Genomic DNA, 17,420 nt, shown 5'->3' with positions numbered 1-17,420 from the left:
TAAATTGGCCAGTGCATGAAAAACACCTTGGTTACGACCGTAAACTCGGTTCCCTGAAGAGGGAACGAGACGCTGCATCGATTGACGCTAAAGGAACGCTTCGCGTGATGACGTCTTGAAGCACGTGTAAAATCAGTCCAATGGTGTGGTGGAACGTCAGAGGCGGGTGACGTCACAAACCAGGAAACTATAAAGCCTGCCCAAAAACAGAGCAGCGCTAGCTTAGGAGGCACGTAGGAGATATGGCAAGGTGAGGCAGCATCTCGTTCCCTCTTCAAGGAACCGAGGCTACAGTCATAACCAAAAGGTTCCCATTCAAAAAACAGCTGAAAACCCATCTCTTCCATGAGCACCTAAACTCATAAAAAAAAAAAAAAAAAAAAAAAACCTTTCCCTTAAAATCCCACTTATCATGCTTATGCTACTCTGAATAATGCCTGAACTTCGTATTCTGAACACTTCTTGCGTTGTTGTTGTCTTTTGCCTCTTCATGATGAGTCGCTTAATTTAGTCCTGATTTGTAAGTCGCTTTGGATAAAAGCGTCTGCTAAATGACTAAATGTAAATGTAAATGTGGAACTCGCACTGTGTCGATTGATGCTAAGGGAACGTCTATACCAACGCCATTATAGTGACAAGTGTCTGTCCAGTGTGAAATCGCGAGGAGAAGCACTTGGACAAAAGCACCTGGGACCCTGGTGTAGAGTCCAAGTTTAAAGAGTAGAATCTTACGAATGTGTGCGGTGAGGATCACCCTGCCGCATCACAAACATCTTGGAGAGCAACTCCTGAAATAAGGTCCTTGGAGGCCGCCATACTCCTAGTAGAGTGGGAATGGCAGCCATAGGTGAAGGCTGTCCGACCGACTCATAAGCAAGTGAGATCGACCACCTCGACCACCCACTTGCTCATTCTCTGCCCGAAACATACAAACAGCTGTTCAGATTTACGCCACAGGGCAGCTCTGTGGACATAGGCATCTAGCGCCCTGACTGGGCATAGCAGATTATTCTTTTCTGAGTTTTGGAAAGGAGGACAGAAGGCCTGCAGCATAATAGATCTAGCCACATTAGTGGGGACCTTTGGAACATAGCCTGGTCTAGGATGAAGGATTGCTTTAACCATGCTAGGTGCAAAATCCAAGCCTGAGGGTGCAACCGACAGTGCTTGCAAATCTCCTATCCTTTTAAGAGAAGTGATAGCGGGGAGGAACAAAGCTTTCAAGGTCAGAAACTTGGCCGGAACCTCCTCCAATGGCTCGAAGGGAGCCAGGGAAAGGTCCTTGAAGGACAATGGCCAGATCCCATGTCGGCACCCTGGTACGAGCTGCAGGCCTCAGCCTCAGAGGAAACCAAGGGGTCTTTACCCAAAGACGTTCCACCCAAAGGAATGTGGTAAGCACCTATGGCCGCCACATAAACCTCTAGAGTGGATGGGGATAGACCTGCAGTGAACCACTCCAACCGGGCAGTTAACTGGGTCCAACTGACTGTCACGACACCATGAAGTGAAGACTCTCCACTTCAAGGCATAAAGTTTCCTTGTGGAAGGAGCTCTGGAGTGTAGAATGGTCTCCACAACCTCTGTTAAAAGACCTGTCCCTATGAGCTGGACCCCCTCAGAGGCCAAGCCCACAGGTTCCACAGTTCTGGGCGGGGGTGAACAATCGAGCCCCCTGCTTGGGACAGAAGGTCCCTCCTGACGGGTAACTACAGCGGAGGCCCGTCGATGAGAGACTCTAGATTGTGGAACCATACTCTGACTATTAGAAGTAGGCAAACCTAGTCCCTGCAAACTCTCTCCAGCACTCCCAGGAGCAGGGGGATCGGGGGAATAGCATACAAACGTAGTCTCGGCCATGTTTGTACTATAGCATCCAGTCCCAGAGAAGCTGGATGCGTGAGGGAGAACAAAGTGGACAGTGAGACGTCTCTTGAGACGCAAACAGATCCACTTGTGCCTGGCCGAACAGCCTCCAGATTTGCTCCACCAACTCGGGGTGGAGCTTCCATTCCCCGGGCCTCAGCCCCTGTCTCAACAGGATGTCTGCTCCTATATTCTGGAGGACCACAGGAGGATTTGGCGCGGCAGTTTGCAGAGTGGGTAGAGCGCAAACTCCCCCTGGTGATTTATATAGGCAACCACCGATGTGTTGTCTGTGCGAATGAGCACATGATGGCCCCTGAGGTGTGTGAGGAAGTTCTTTAGGGCAAGAAAAACAGCCAACATCTCCAGGCGGTTGATGTGCCATGAGAGATGGTGGTCCCTCCACAGACCCTGAGTTGAGCGACCCTCTAGGACAACTCCCCAGCCCGTGAGAGAGGCATCTGTCGTTAGTGTCTTGCGACAACAAGAAGCTCACAACACGGGACCCTGGGACAGGAACCAAGGTTTCTTCCTCATAACCAGGACACGTAAGCATCGCCGCATAACCCTGATCATGCGAAAGGAATTGCCCCTCGGCGAAAACCCTTTGGTCCTGAGCCACCACTGCAGGGGTCTCATGTACAACAGTCCAAAAGGTATCAAGTTTGTACCCTGCTGCCATCAGACCCAACAGTCTCTGAAACTGTTTGACAGTGAGTGACTGGCCTAGCTTTATTCTTTTCACAGCCGAAAGGCAGCGTGAAAAGTGCTATGCGTGCCTGCATCGACAGTGAGTCCCAAACCACGTCTAGAAAAGTAGTCCTCTATAGTGGAGAAAGCACACTCTTTTTGGTGTTTAGCCGTAACCCCAACTCTTTCATGTGAACGAGAACGACATATCGATGCCGAACCGCCAACTGATGCGCCTGAGCTAGAATCAACCAATCGCTGATGCATGATGCGAATACCCTGCAGGCACAGAGCTACATCTACGCATTTCGTGTGTGGGGTGAAAGTGCTAGGGCGAATGGAAGAACTCGATATTGGTAAGCTTCGAAAGCGAACCTCAGGAACTTCCTGTGATATGGAAGGATGGATATATGGAAGTATGCGTCCTTGAGATCTGTCGTGACAAACGAGTTCTCGGATCTGATCCTTGGCACGATTTGTTTCAGTGTTAACATTTTGAACTTTATTTGCATGACTGACTCGTTCAGAACTCGAAGATCCAAAATGGGACGCAACCCCCCATCCTTCTTTGAAACTATGAAATAGAACTGTAGAACCCGATTTCCCTGTTGGAGGGAGGTACATATTCTACGGCCCCTTTCTCTAACAGGGTTTTCTGCTGGCTAGTCAATACTCAAGTCTTTCAACTGCTGTTGTCACAACCTCAACCAGCTCCTCAAACGCATGAGACTGAGGTGGCGAATCCTCAGTATCCCTTGCGTCGACACTGATAGCATCTAGTTCCTCAGAACTAGATAGTTGCAGTGTCGGTGCCTCAATCGGGGCGTAAGGAACCGCAGCGCGTGCTCCCAAACCCTGACAGAAGGCACTGGACCTATCAGGTGAGGGCAGAGAAATAGTACAGGCTGCTGCTTGCTGGCCATGACTTTATATATATATATGATAAAGACAAAACAACACCAGATAAGATGGGGACAGTTTCACAATGAGCGCTACTGAAGACACAGAAGCTAGCGCTGCTCTGTTTTTGGTTTGTGTGACGTTACCCGCCTCTGACATTCCGCCACACCATTGGACTGATTTTACTGATGTGCTTCAACTGTCATCACGCTATGAATCGTGTATCGATTCCTTTAGCATTAATCGACGCAACGCGAGTTCCCTTGAAAGAGAAACAGGTTATGCCAGTAGTCTCTTTCCTTAAAGGGATAGTTCACCCAAAAATGAAAATTAAGTTATTATTTACTCACCCTGGTGTTGTAATGAACCACAAAAGGAAAAAATTGTAAAAACCGTCCTGCTTGTGCTTGTCCATATAATGGCAGTGAATAGCGACCAGCATCAAGCTTTTTAAATGTTCTTACGTGTTCTGGTGTTTACAGTAGGGTTTGGTTAAAAACGAACCGAAATTCAATGTATTATTTAATTAAATTCCTGAGCGTTGGCCGTTGGTCTTCTGTGCTCGACTGCGTTCATGAGACTATTATCACAGCAGTTCACTCCGACTCACAGAAAAACACACAAGTTTCAAGATTAATGAAAATATGTTTTTGTTGCAATGAAAAATACATATCTACAAAAATAAATACACTGACAAAAATGGGATATGACAATGAAACATCGCCTGAATCAAGAATCTGACATTCACAAATCCCAGTCTGGCCTGCGTATGACCTGTTGTTGTGTTCGCCGAAGCGGAAAACACATTGACATCTGTCTTGTACTGTAATTTCCAGCTGAATGCATGTAAAGCTCAGCGTGAATGTGTACACTCTTTGTTTAAAGCAGTCTGTAAACGATAGTTCATTAGTCAATGACATGCTTGTTTGCCTTAAACCAAGCGTGACTAATTGGGTTATTCCCGTCACGCTGAGACAGAAAAACTGAGGGAGATATTGGCTGGGTGAAGGGTAAATATTGCCTTAGATAATTTACAATAATTACACAAAAAGATCAAAGTTGTGCGTCACTGTCATATTGAAATAGGAGCTGTAATATTTGCCAAATTAAGCTCCACGGAAACAGCTTGTTACATGAGTTACATGAGTTAAAGTAAAGGCAAACTTTTGTGTTTTAGGTCAAGATCAGATGCAGTTTATAAACATCCATCATTAACAAAATAGGTGCATTTTATATGATATTGTTTTTTAAAATGTTTTTGTCAACAACATAAAACCGTTGTTCTTAATTCTTTCTTAATCAATATTTATAATTAATATTTGACCTTACAGTGCACTTTTTTTTTGCATCCGATATTGCATCTGGCATACTTAAATATCTATGAAAATGTTTGGTAAATGTATCTTAAATAATTTGTTGGTACACAAACTTTTATGTTTTCAATTCTGTAGCCTGTTTTCTCCCATTTGCAGATGTAAATCATGCACAAAAAAATCATCTTTACATTTTTATGCTTGTATTTATTATCATGCATTGTCTTATTAGTGTCAAATATTCTGAGAGAGACCACAGTTCTCTAATTTCATATAACACTAAATTATGATAATTTGTTATTATGAGATAATGTGCGTTGGCAGAAGCCCGGAGGTTGAACATCCCGAACACACTCTGCATGAGAGCCTCGTAAAGATTGAAAAGCGAGCAGGACGAGCGTGGCGCTGAAGGCCACATGGGGGCTCTCAGGGGTCAAAGTTCAGCAGTGTTGTTCATGTGGATCTCTTGAGACGTGTAAACCTGATGAAGTTTGGATGAACAGAGGCTGCTTTACTGTTATACGTTAATCAGACAACAGAGAGAAAACTCTGAGAAGAGAGATTCTATACTTTAAATGGCTCTGTCAGGTTCATTCATATGCTTTTAGGGGTTCCATCATTTTATGGATTTAGTTGTAATACATTTTTTTATTGAAATTCCTGAAATAAGCAGCTCGTACTATGGAAGCTTGTTCTCACAAATTATGACTTTTTTTTCTCACAATTGTGTCTTTAGATCATGCAATTTTGATTTTATAACACACAACTGTGAATTTTTATCACGCATTTCTGATTTTATAACATGCAATTTATAACTCACAATTACGACTTTATATCATGCAATTCTGACTTTATAACTCACAATTATACTTTTATAACATGCAGTCACACAATTCTGACTTTATAACTCACAATTCTGACTTCATATCACGCAATTCTGAGAAGAAAAATAAGAATTGTGTGATGTAAACGCAATTGCTTCATCCACATACTTTATCATTAGAACATTTTTTTTATTATGCAATAATTTAAGACATTTCTCCTTATACCGTATAGAACCTTTTTGTCATAAAGAGTTCTTTAAAATTTACATGTACATTTACATTTAGTCATTTAGCAGACGCTTTTGTCCAAAGCGACTTACAATTTAGGACTAACTTAAGCGAGTTATCATGAAGAGGCAAAAACAATGCAAGAAGTGCTCAAAATACGAAGTTCAGGCATTGTTCAGAGTAGCATAAGCCCGATAAGCGAGGATTTAAAGGAAAGGGAAAGTTTTTTTACATTTTTTTTTATGAGGTTAAGTGCTCAGGGAAGAGATGAGTTTTCAGTTGTCTTTTGAATGTTGTCAGGGATTCTGCATTCCGGATGAGGGTGGGGAGAGCATTCCACCGGCATGGAACTGTAAATGAGAATGTTCTGGAAAGTGATTTTTGTGGCTCTCTGTGATGGAACCACGAGACGTCGCTCGTTGACCGATCGTAGGCTTCTGGCAGGGATTGCCAAAATTGAGTCAAGAACCCTAGTTCAATATAGAACCCCATTTAAACGTTCTTTTACAAACATCTTCCCGTACAGACACTCTTTTCATTTCACGTTCTTTGTTAATTTTTCTCAAATGCAAAATTAAAGTACATTTTGAGGCCCGGAAAATGATGTGTGAAATGTACGAAAAAAGAAAATAAGTTAAAAGATTTTTTTATTTTATTTATCTATTTATTTTTAGTACCAACAAACTTTGGTAATTTTAGCAGGTTTGAGCAAAAATGCATCCTCTACAACGTCCAAGAATGCAAATGACAAATAAATAGCACAGCGAAATAAACATATACATCTTTAAACATCAACAGTAACTACATAAAGAGGTTTATGGTACTTACTCTAACACAATTTGTTTTAAATAAAGCTCTGCAGGTTTACTTGGCACATGTACGTAATAAATATCTAGTCGTCTTCATCAACACACAGCTGTCTCGGCTTGAGTTTCTTTCAAAACATCTGAAATCCATATTCCCTCGCATCCTAATGTATGGTTTGAAAACAAAGGAACATTATTGCAATGTATGCAGTAAAGCGTCTCCCACTTTTTGCACGCGTGTCATTCGTCTATTTATGGCCTAAACGTGTTTTGTTCACCCCGGTATACGGCTGTAAATGTCCTGTAGCTCCTCTGAAAATATTTGGTTTTTGATTTTCTTTTTCAACAAAGCCTTCGTGTCTCATCTTCAGTGTCGCACAAACGCTTGGCCAGCACAGCTCTGAACCTGCTCGATTCAAGACCAGCGAAACCAAGACCAGCTTTCATCTGTAGCATGAGCCGTCTGGTTGTGTGTTCTCGTCTTGGAGTTGGCAGTACAGCGAAGGTTTGTTGGTGTTCGTGAGGCTGGCGAGCGTGTGTGTGTGTGTGTGTTTAGTCTCAGTATGATCTGGTTTCAGGAGGCGAAGTAGGAGCTCTGCATGGAGTACAGGCGGTCGATGGGGTTTCCCACGCGGGTCTGCAGGGATCCGGCGTCTGACGCGGCCAGAAAGCAGTCGCTCAGGCTGGTCAGAGACGTGTCACTGTCAATGTCGTGGAAGATCGAGTCGTTTCCTAAAGAAGAGCAAACTTCATTAGGGCTACGTACTGAAAACATAAACCAGATCTTTGCATTTGTGAGTGGTGTTTGTTCTTCCAAAGTTTGGGGTCGGAGAGATTTGATCATGTTCTTGAAACAAGTCTCTTCTGCTCTCCAAAGCTGCATTTAATTGATCAAAAATACAGTAAAAAAATTTGAAATATTATTACAATATATAAAAAACTTTTTTCTATTGTAATATATTGTGAAATGTAATTTATTCCTGTGATCAAAGCTGTATTTTCAGCATCATTGCTCCAGTCTTCAGTGTCACATGATCCTTCAGAAATCATTCTAATATGATGATTGGCTGCTCAACAATTATTATAAAAGTTGAAACAGTTGTGCTGCTTAATATTTTTGTGGAAACCATGATCATTTTTTTCCAGGATGCTTTGATTAATAGAAAGTTCAACAGAACAGCATTTCTTTAAAATAGTTTTTACTGTCACTTTTTATCAATTTGATGCATCCTTGCTGAAATATTTTCTCAAAAAACAAAAAACTTTTAAACTAATGAAAGTTTAAAAACACACTAATAACACTGATCAGAGACAGATGTAATTCGTTTTACCAATATTTCAGCACCAATATTCTTCACACTTTTGTACTTGGTTATAAGTTCCTTAATATCAGTTCAACCGATAAATACCACAATTTGGTGGATCTTCACAGGCAAAATTTAACTTGATGTTTTTTTTTTTTTTTACAGACATTAATTCTCAAGTGAGAATATTTTTCATACTCTCTATATAATGGCACTAATAATATTCATGAACATTTAAAATAATGCTGTTAAATCGATTAACTGCAACCATATATATATATATATATATATATATATGTGTGTGTGTGTGTGTGTGTGTGTGTGTGTGTGTGTGTTTTTTTATATAATTTACACACATATGCATTATATAAACAAGCTTTTATTTTAGATGTGATTAATCGATTTGACAGCACTATTTAAAGATCAATTCTGGATATCAGTTTTTAACTATTTAACCTTAAATATAATTGTCCTTGGCTGTAAAAATGCATTATTACTCGATCTCTAAGCTTTAGCAAGTACAGCTAATAAACAAATATGGTGAAGTCATTGAACAGAAGCTTCTGATCCTCATGGACACGGTTTACCATAAGCCGTAGAAATATGATTACACAAGAGTAGAACTGAGACTCTCAGTTGCTTTAATTGGCTATAAAGAGTTATATAACAGTGCATATAAACTACTCATTTGCGTCAGCTCACAGCAGGACAAAACACACTTATCAATATGTAATGGAGAGCGTCTGAAGGCAGCAGATTCACGCTCACTTTCTCAGGAGGGCTGCATGTAATTTTATAGTGTAATTTTATAGGCTTTTCAAAAACTAATTGACACTGTTACATAAGGGTGAAGACAGTTTAATGGCACATTTATTTTTACTGGGCCCATACGTGGCATTAGCGGCCGCTTCTGGTCAATATCATTCCAAAGACGCGACGGGACGTGTGTTTTGCTTCGGTAACATCACTCCGGAGACGTGTTTGTTGCTCACCGTATGGGTTCATGTGATCTCCGGGCATCTGTGGAGGAGTGAGGCCTTGCTGGAACGGGTCTGTGCTGTATCCGTTCGCCTCCATGGACACTAGCTGATGTTGTGGAGGCGGAGCCAGAGGCGTGTACGAGTTCATCAGATTCTCCATTCGGCTGGAGATCACATCTGCAGAAAACGCACCATGAACCATGAGTTGAGTTACTGAACACATAAAGCAGATGTAAAACCCTGCAGAGGAACAGCATATGTCGTGAAAGCGTGTGTGTTTGGGAGTCTCGTACCTTGTCCGATCCTCTGAGAGTTTTGCTGCTCTTGTTGCTGCTGTTGTCGGCGCGCTAACTTCTTCATCTGAGCGGAAAAAGAGGAACATAAAACACTCAATCATTTTTTAACATCAGCTATATTGAACTATATTGAAGAGTTACTTAGGCACTGTTATTTTAGTATTATTTATATAGCCTATTATTAGAGTTTTTATTAACATTATGAATTATCAGTTTTCAGCTTTTGTCATTTTTATTAGTTCTTTTTTTAACATTAATATTTAGTTATTTTTCAGCTTTTGTCATTTTTATTAGTTCTTTTTTTAACATTAATATTTAGTTTTTATTTATAATATTTCCCATAAGTAATATTAGTGATTTGACTTAAACTAAAATGTGACAAATTTAAGAATAAATAAATAATAAAAAGATAAGATATTAATTAATTAATTAATAGATAAATAATTTGGTTAAAATAATGAACAAACAAACAAACAAACAAACAAATTAAAATAATAAACAAACAAACTAATAATAAATCCACTTAACAGTACAACAGTAATATAGCAAAAACAATATTAATATTTAGGTTTAATTCATTTTTTATTTCAGTTTTAGTTTATTTAGTTTATTTCCAGTTAGTAATTTGAGGGATTAAACTTAAACTGAAGTGTAACTAAATGTAAGAATAAATAAATAATAAAATAAATAAATAAATAAATAATAAATAAATATTTTGATTAAAATAAAAAAATATAAAATGATTTAATAAAAAAAGATTTAAATAAATAATAAATTACAGTACAGTACTATAGCGAATTAACTATTAATTCATATTTTTAAAATATTAATTCATATTTTTATACTTTGTTTTCATTTTCATAAAATGTAAAAAATAAAATGTTAAAATTTTTAGTGATTAATTTTGTTATGTGGTTATGTCATATATATATATATATATATATATATATAGATAGATAGATAGATAGATAGATAGATAGATATAGATATATATAGATAGATAGATAGATATAGATATAGATATATATAGATAGATATATATAGATTAATTAAATATTAATTAATTTATATTAAATAATAATATAGGTTTAATACATTTTTATTTCAGTTTTAGTTTTTTATTTATTTTATTTCCAGTTAGTTTGATTCAACTCAAAATGTAACAAATGTAAAAATAAATAATAAAAGATAATATTTAAATAAAGTAAAATAAATAAATTAATAAATTAATCAATTAATTAATAATACATCTGTAGGACAGTAATAATACATCTGTAGAACAGTATTAAAGTGAGCAAAAATAAAAAATAAAAAAATAAATATATATATATATATATATACACTTACTCTATAGTCACATATTTATAATATTATATTATTTTCACAGTATACATTGGGTCTTACTACATGAAAATATACAGCTGCCTTTTACATTTTCGGATGATGTTATCTGGTTGCCCACTGCATGAAGAGACTGAAAAGCTGTGACCTAGGCTGTGCTCACCTTTGCTCTTTGGTTCTGAAACCACACCTGGACGACTCGAACGCTCAGACCGGTCTCAGCCGCCAGAGTCTCTCGAACCTGAAATAAACAACAGCAATGAACATCAAAGTCTCGTATACACTGTAAAAAAAAAAAAAAAAAAATAAATTATATATATATATATACACATATATATACAGCCGCTATGGAGAAAACAGTGATGTCATCGCCCAGCTCAGCTCAGTTCTCATATAATAGTGTCAATGCACACAGATCAATAATATTGTAATAATAATATTGTTGAAGCCAATAGACGGTCCATTGACATGCTATGTGCCACTATTATGCCGTTTTCAAAGGCTACTAATTTTGTTTTCGAGACTCCTACAATAGGTTTACGAAAAAAAAACCAGAAAACACATTGCACATCACCTCTTTTCTCACAGTGTCTGAAACAGTTAGTTTGAAGATTCAGGGCCCTATTTTAACGATCTAAGCGCATGGTCTAAAGCGCAATGGCGCACGTTCACTTAGTGCGTGTCCAAATCCACTTTTGCTAGTTTAACGGCAGGAAAAATGGTCGGCGCTCCCGGCGCATGGTCTAAAAGGGTTGTCCCTATTCTCATAATGAGTAATGGGTGTGTTTTGCAAATCACAAAACTTGATTTTGCTCTCAAAAAGCTCTCCTCCAGAGCACAAACGGATCTGATCGTGCGCGAGATTAAAGTGCGCAAGCAGATCATCTACGGGACAAGCCGGATTCACCATATCTTTATGTACACAATAATAATCTTTTACATTGTAATCCTTTTATTTTAAATATTTGGCATGTTTGTCTGTGCGTACCTGTGAGTGTAATAAGCAGAGTGTACGCGCGTTGTGGACCCGCCAATAGGTGCACATTACTAACACGCTCTTTAAATAACAAAAAAATAAATACTGCGCCATTGACTTTAGACCAGGTTTCAGTTGGTCAATGGCCCAGTCTATTTCTGTTGCCTCAAAATAACAACGCGCCAATAATGCGCCAGAACACACCTCGTTTTCAGACCAGCAGCCCATGGGCGCACAAATGAGAGCAAATGCATTCGCTATTTAAACAGCGTGACACAGGACGTGAAAATGATAACTGCGTCAGGCTGAAACTAGCAAAACACACTTGCGTCGCGGCCGGTGCTGCATTGCGCCGGGTGTAAGATAGGGCCCTCAGTCTCTCTAAACTCCTCCCCCTTTCTGGTCAGACGGCTCAGTCTGCTGTGATTGGTCGACCGCTTACAGCGCGTGTCAGAAACCAAAACTTCCATTATCATATCTGAATATCAGATCCAGAGGCTTCAGTGATACGAACAGTAATGATGTCGTTATTTTTACAGTATGAGTTCGAGCCCTAGTCGTCATCCTTTTGAAGAAAACAGCGTCTTCTCTACATGTCGACAATACGAACCAAACTCTTCCAATCTCAGCTACTACTACAGTGTTTGAGGGCGAATTCAGTGTCTCTGGATATCAAAAGTACTTTTAATAAGTTTGGTTTAAATGCGAATGTTAAAAGATGGTTATTACATAGGTTGTTTTAGTGATGAATTTGTATTAGTGTATTGTGTGGATGTTTAATTGTGATTGTAAACTTTGCAAATGTGGAAATGTATTGAAGCTTTGCATTTATAATAGTATGCAATGCCAAAGTAACCTGTCACTATGAGGGAAGTTTGTGCTTTACATCAAGGACCGCAAATGGAAATACGTGCAAACAGTCAGTGCATGAAAGGTAATATTCACTATACACTTTAAAGTAGCTAAAGACATGTCGCACATTCAAGAAATATATATATTATAAAGACTTCAGATGCCTAACTCCTGTGAAGACTTCAGATGATGCAAACTCTGAATCAACATGCACCAATGCTACATATTTTCTAAATGTCATAATCATTTGTTAACAAACAGGTATTCATTCCTTCAATGAGCTCATTGTTTCTGTCTTAAATTATAACACAGACTTTAAATTAATACATTTTTAGCTAAGTGTGATTTTGTATATGTACATTTGGTAACACTTTATTTTACAGTGTCCTTGTTACACATGTTACATGTAATTATTGTAGTAGTAACTATAAATTATGCATAATTACATGCAACTAAACCAAAACCTAATCCTATAGTAAGTATGTGTAGTTAATTATTATTACTCAGTTATTAAATGTATAATTACACTGTAATATGGACACCTTAAAATAAAGTGCACTTCTGAAATGCATAACTTAGAAAGTATTAAATGACTAAATTGTAATGTGGACTCATGCTATTCTGTAAAGCTGCTTTGAAACGATGTGTATTGTGGAAAGCGCTATACAAATAAACGTGATTTGAACTGAATATTAATGTAAGGTTGGTTTGGGGTTTCTTTGAGCTTGTGAAGGTCTTGTGAAGAAGGTCTCACCTTTCTGCATGGTTTGGAGGAGACCTCGAAGGAGGCCTTGAACGCGCGCCGCTGCTGTGTGGTGAGAATAGTGCGAGGTCTTTTGGGTCTGCGCGGGTCTTTGCCATCATCGCTGCCTTTACCCTGTCCTCCAGCTCCTTTCTCCTGCTTCACATCCACATCTTCATCCTCACTTTTATCTGCAGAAACACACATTTTAACATCATCTCTCTTCGGAGAGCAGACGAGAGGAGAGGCCAGAGCTGTGTTCTCACCCGAGTCGGACATCTCCGGGCTGACGGAGCGCAGCAAGTCCTTCTCTCTCTCGTAGTCGCTCTTACACAGCAGCTGTCCCTCCTTCAGGACGAACTCGTCTCCTTTACACAGCTGCCGCTCACACACACAGCAGCAGAAGCAGTTCAGATGATACACACTTTCCAGTGCGCGCATCACGAACTCGGTGGGAGCGATCTTCTCCAGACAGCCGCTGCATTTGGTCGCGAACAACCTGACGAGGAGAAACAACCAATTAATAACACGTTCATTGTGCACAATTCATTAGTGCTGAGGAATTATTTCATATTATTTCTTTAAAATTCATATTATTTCTTTTACCCTGAAATGACTAACGTTTTTGCTGATGTAACCAAGGCGAAGACAAAAAAATATTAAAAATATTAGCAAATAGTATAATAGTTAATTTTCCATAAATCATATATAAATCATAATATAAAGCAAGGATGCACTGCATTTATTAAAGGTGACTGTAAAGACATTTATAATGTTACAAAAGATTTCTATTTCAAATATATGCTGTTCTTTCTACTTTCTATTCATCAAAGAATACTAAAAAAAATATATATATATTGCGGTTTCTACAAAAATATCAATATGCACAATTGTTTTCAACATTTGAAATGTTTCTTGAGCATCAAATCCTCATATTAGAATGATTTCTGAATGATCATGTGACACTGAAGACTGGAGTAATGATGCTGAAAATCCAGCTTTGATCACGGGAATAAATTACTTTTTACAATGTATTCACATAGAAAACAGTTCTTTTAAATAGTAATAATATTTCACAATTTTAGTATATTTATTATCAAATAAATGCAGTCTCCGTGAGCAGAAGAGACTTAATTCAAAAACCTTCAAAATCTTACTGACCCCAAACTTTTGAATGTCAGTGTAAAGTAGGAGAGTTCCCTGATTTTAAGTGAATTACGGTCAAAACACTATTGCAAAAACCCGATTTGAACATGACATATTGTAGGCTACACAGCAGGATCTCTAGTCTTAATTATTTGAAGAAACAGCAAAGCACAAGAGTGACTCATTTCTTCGGTTAATACTCAAACCCCCTGACGTGAAATCCGCTGCAAAGCTCAATAATTCTGAAGCATTAAGCAGATCTTCCCTCAGAGCGGTGTCTTCTCCCACACCAATAAAGTTCATCCATAAATATCACAAGCGCACAGATCAATGCGTGACTGACACCGGACGCCCCAGCGGTGCCGCCGCGCTCATGATTATGACTTTGAAAGAGATTTTTAATAAGCCTCGAGATATGATGGTATCATGAGGTGAGACGGCACAAAAGAGTTTTACAGAGGAGTCAATATTCAGAGAAGGACCCACAGGAAGGACAAATCACAGATGAGATCTCTTTAATATCTCCACTGTTTCTCACAGACGGCATTGAAGGAGACCTCGCTGACGATGTCTCTCCTGATGAAAAGACCTTTCAGAAGAGATCTCAACCTGTGCTCAAAGAGCACAAAAACTGCCATCAAAAGTCAAAGATCTCAACTTAAAACACATTTACACATTTCTTTTATAGCTTATTGTATGACATATTTATCTCATGTGTATATACACTATACCTTTGGGGTCATTTTTTAAAAGAAATTAGCCTACTTTTATTCATTATGGACAAAAAGACATTCATAATGTTACAAAAGATATCTAAAGTAGTTCTTTTGAACTTTCTATTCATCAAAGAACACTGAAAGAAATGTGTCAAGGTTTCCACAAAAATATGAAGCAGCACCAGTTTTCGACATTGATAGTAATAATAATTGTTTCTTGAGCAGCAAATCATATTATAATGATTTCTGAAGGATCATGTGACACTGAAGACTAGAGACACAATATTATCGTTTTTACTGAATTCTTTGGTCAAATAAATGCAGTCTTGGTGAGCAGAAGAGACTTGAATCAAATAAATCGTATAGGACCCCAAACTTTTGAACAGAAGCGTAATTTTATTTCTCCTACAAGAAGCAAACACAGAAAAAGTCGATAATAATATGATTCCATTGAGCCTGAATGAGCAACCTTTCAGCAATACCATTTTCTACAACGTACAATATGTTCAATCCTCTTCTTTCTCCATCTTCTGCTAATGTTTAATAATCGCACACGTTTCCCTTCTTCCTCTGTCTGTCACTTCCCATTATGCTGGTGTCTGTAATTCCCATGATCCTTCTGGAGATCTCCCTTTCTTCTATTGTGCTTGAGAACTAATCCTGTCCCTTTCTCTGTCTTTTGTTGACGGGACCACAGCGGCGGCTTTGTCCCGAGTCTTTGTCAGAACAGCCATGAGTGACACTTGCATCAGTGCGACTCTTCAAGTAACGTTAGCAGAACGTTCGTTCAGTCTTATCTGGTCTTAAACAATGTTCTCAAAATGTTATTTATACATCAGTTTTTCCCCCTCGGAAACATTTTAGTTGGACGTTCATCTAATGGTTTTTAAATGTTACTACTTGTTTCAGAATGTTCAGAACATTCAAAAGTTTCAGAACATTCAAAAGTAACATTCACATTACGTTTACAAAATTATAAAATGGAATGTTCCCAAGACAAGAATCCACATGCACAAATCCCTACGACTTCAAACCACAAAAACGCGGCAGGATGAGTAACACACTGAAGTTTTACATTAGTAAACTATGAGTAATGGTACTAGTGATTGTTTGACTCAAGACAAGTATTGTGGAAATTAACTAAAAGAAGATTTTTGGGTTACGCTTTATTTCAAAGGTCCACTTTAGACGTTATACTAACTATAAGTAAATGTGCAACATGTGAATTAACTCTCATTAGAGTATTAGTAGACTGTCAGGTGTCCGAGTTAGTAGAATAAGTTGACATTGCAAAGTTACTTATAGTTAGTAAAATGTCTAAAGTGGACCATTGAAATAAAGTGTAACCGGTTTTTTTTTTTTTTGGTCTCTTTTATGTCTAAGTGTGTGTGTGTGTTAGACAGAGAAAGTACCATAAGAAAGAACTTGTTTTGATTGACACTGTGCAGTTGTTGAAACTAATCCCTCTTTAATACCATTAAGAACAACCTTAAGAAGTGAAAGTCTTCACGCTCTGTCAGTCATGCTTAGAAAAGCCTTCAGATCTGTGATCTTCAATGTGTGCATGTGATATTGATGTTTGTATGTGTGAGGGGGGATTTTATTTATCCTTCTCTCTCTATTTGTTTGCTATAGATCAGAAATGTAACAAACACAAACAATAATTTATCCCTCGTTTGCCGCCACCAAAGTTGTTCAGAGCAGACACGTCTGAACGGGCTTATGGAAAACCACCAAACATCTCTCCAAACACCAAACACCAGCCCGACCGAGAGAGAGAGAGAGAGCTTAAGACTAGAGATCACTTACAACAACATCTCTTCAGATCCGCTTTAGGTGCTTTTGAAACAAGACGACATCATGTAGGATTCAATGCGGGGTGACACAACATACTTTGATACGCAGAGGTACAATAAATCAACCTTTGCTTCTAAAATTGCTTTGGAGAAATGAAAACACAAATTATTAAACTATTAATTGTAAAAATATAGAGATGCAAAATGCAGCTCAGAATTTCACGAGAAAGGTTTGATTTCATATTGAGACTTTCATATATAAGGCACCTGAGGAATCAGTGTATAGACACATGCATTTACTTGTAACTGGTACGTCATTTCAAAGTAATTATATCCTTTTTAAATTGCCTTTTGATGTCATTATGGACTTGCAGACCTCTCAATGTGTGTGTGTGTGTACGTTTGATTTTTCCAACCGCCTCTTCCACATCCATACAGCACAGATGCATGTGCACTACAAAAGGACTAAAGATGTCATTAAACCCTGGCGCTTTCCTCTGAAGGTACTGTATGGAAAATACCCTGTAGTCCACACACACACACACACACACACACACACACACACACACACACACACCACATTTAACTACACTCTGACCCTATCAAAGCGTATAAGCCACATCCACTCGCCTCTATAAAATTCG

At 38.4% G+C, this 17,420-nt stretch overlaps 1 protein-coding gene across 1 annotated transcript in view; it reads right to left on the bottom strand.

Moving 5' to 3' along the window:
• Positions 1-6,493: 6,493 nt before the first annotated feature.
• The window catches only part of lmx1ba (LIM homeobox transcription factor 1, beta a), a 56,442-nt gene continuing 45,515 nt past the window's right edge, over positions 6,494-17,420 (bottom strand). The window contains exons 3-8 of the mRNA XM_084414103.1: positions 13,385-13,617; positions 13,131-13,309; positions 10,712-10,789; positions 9,205-9,271; positions 8,924-9,088; positions 6,494-7,359 (exon numbers count right to left, since the gene is read on the bottom strand). Coding sequence (XP_084270229.1) covers positions 7,202-7,359; positions 8,924-9,088; positions 9,205-9,271; positions 10,712-10,789; positions 13,131-13,309; positions 13,385-13,617 — 880 coding nt within the window. The 3' untranslated portion in view covers positions 6,494-7,201. The remainder of the gene's footprint in view (positions 7,360-8,923; positions 9,089-9,204; positions 9,272-10,711; positions 10,790-13,130; positions 13,310-13,384; positions 13,618-17,420) is intronic.

This window comes from Rutilus rutilus (genome assembly GCF_951802725.1).
Source record: "Rutilus rutilus genome assembly, chromosome: 7".
NCBI lineage: Eukaryota > Metazoa > Chordata > Actinopteri > Cypriniformes > Leuciscidae > Rutilus > Rutilus rutilus.
This window is presented reverse-complemented; position numbering and strand designations above follow the sequence as displayed.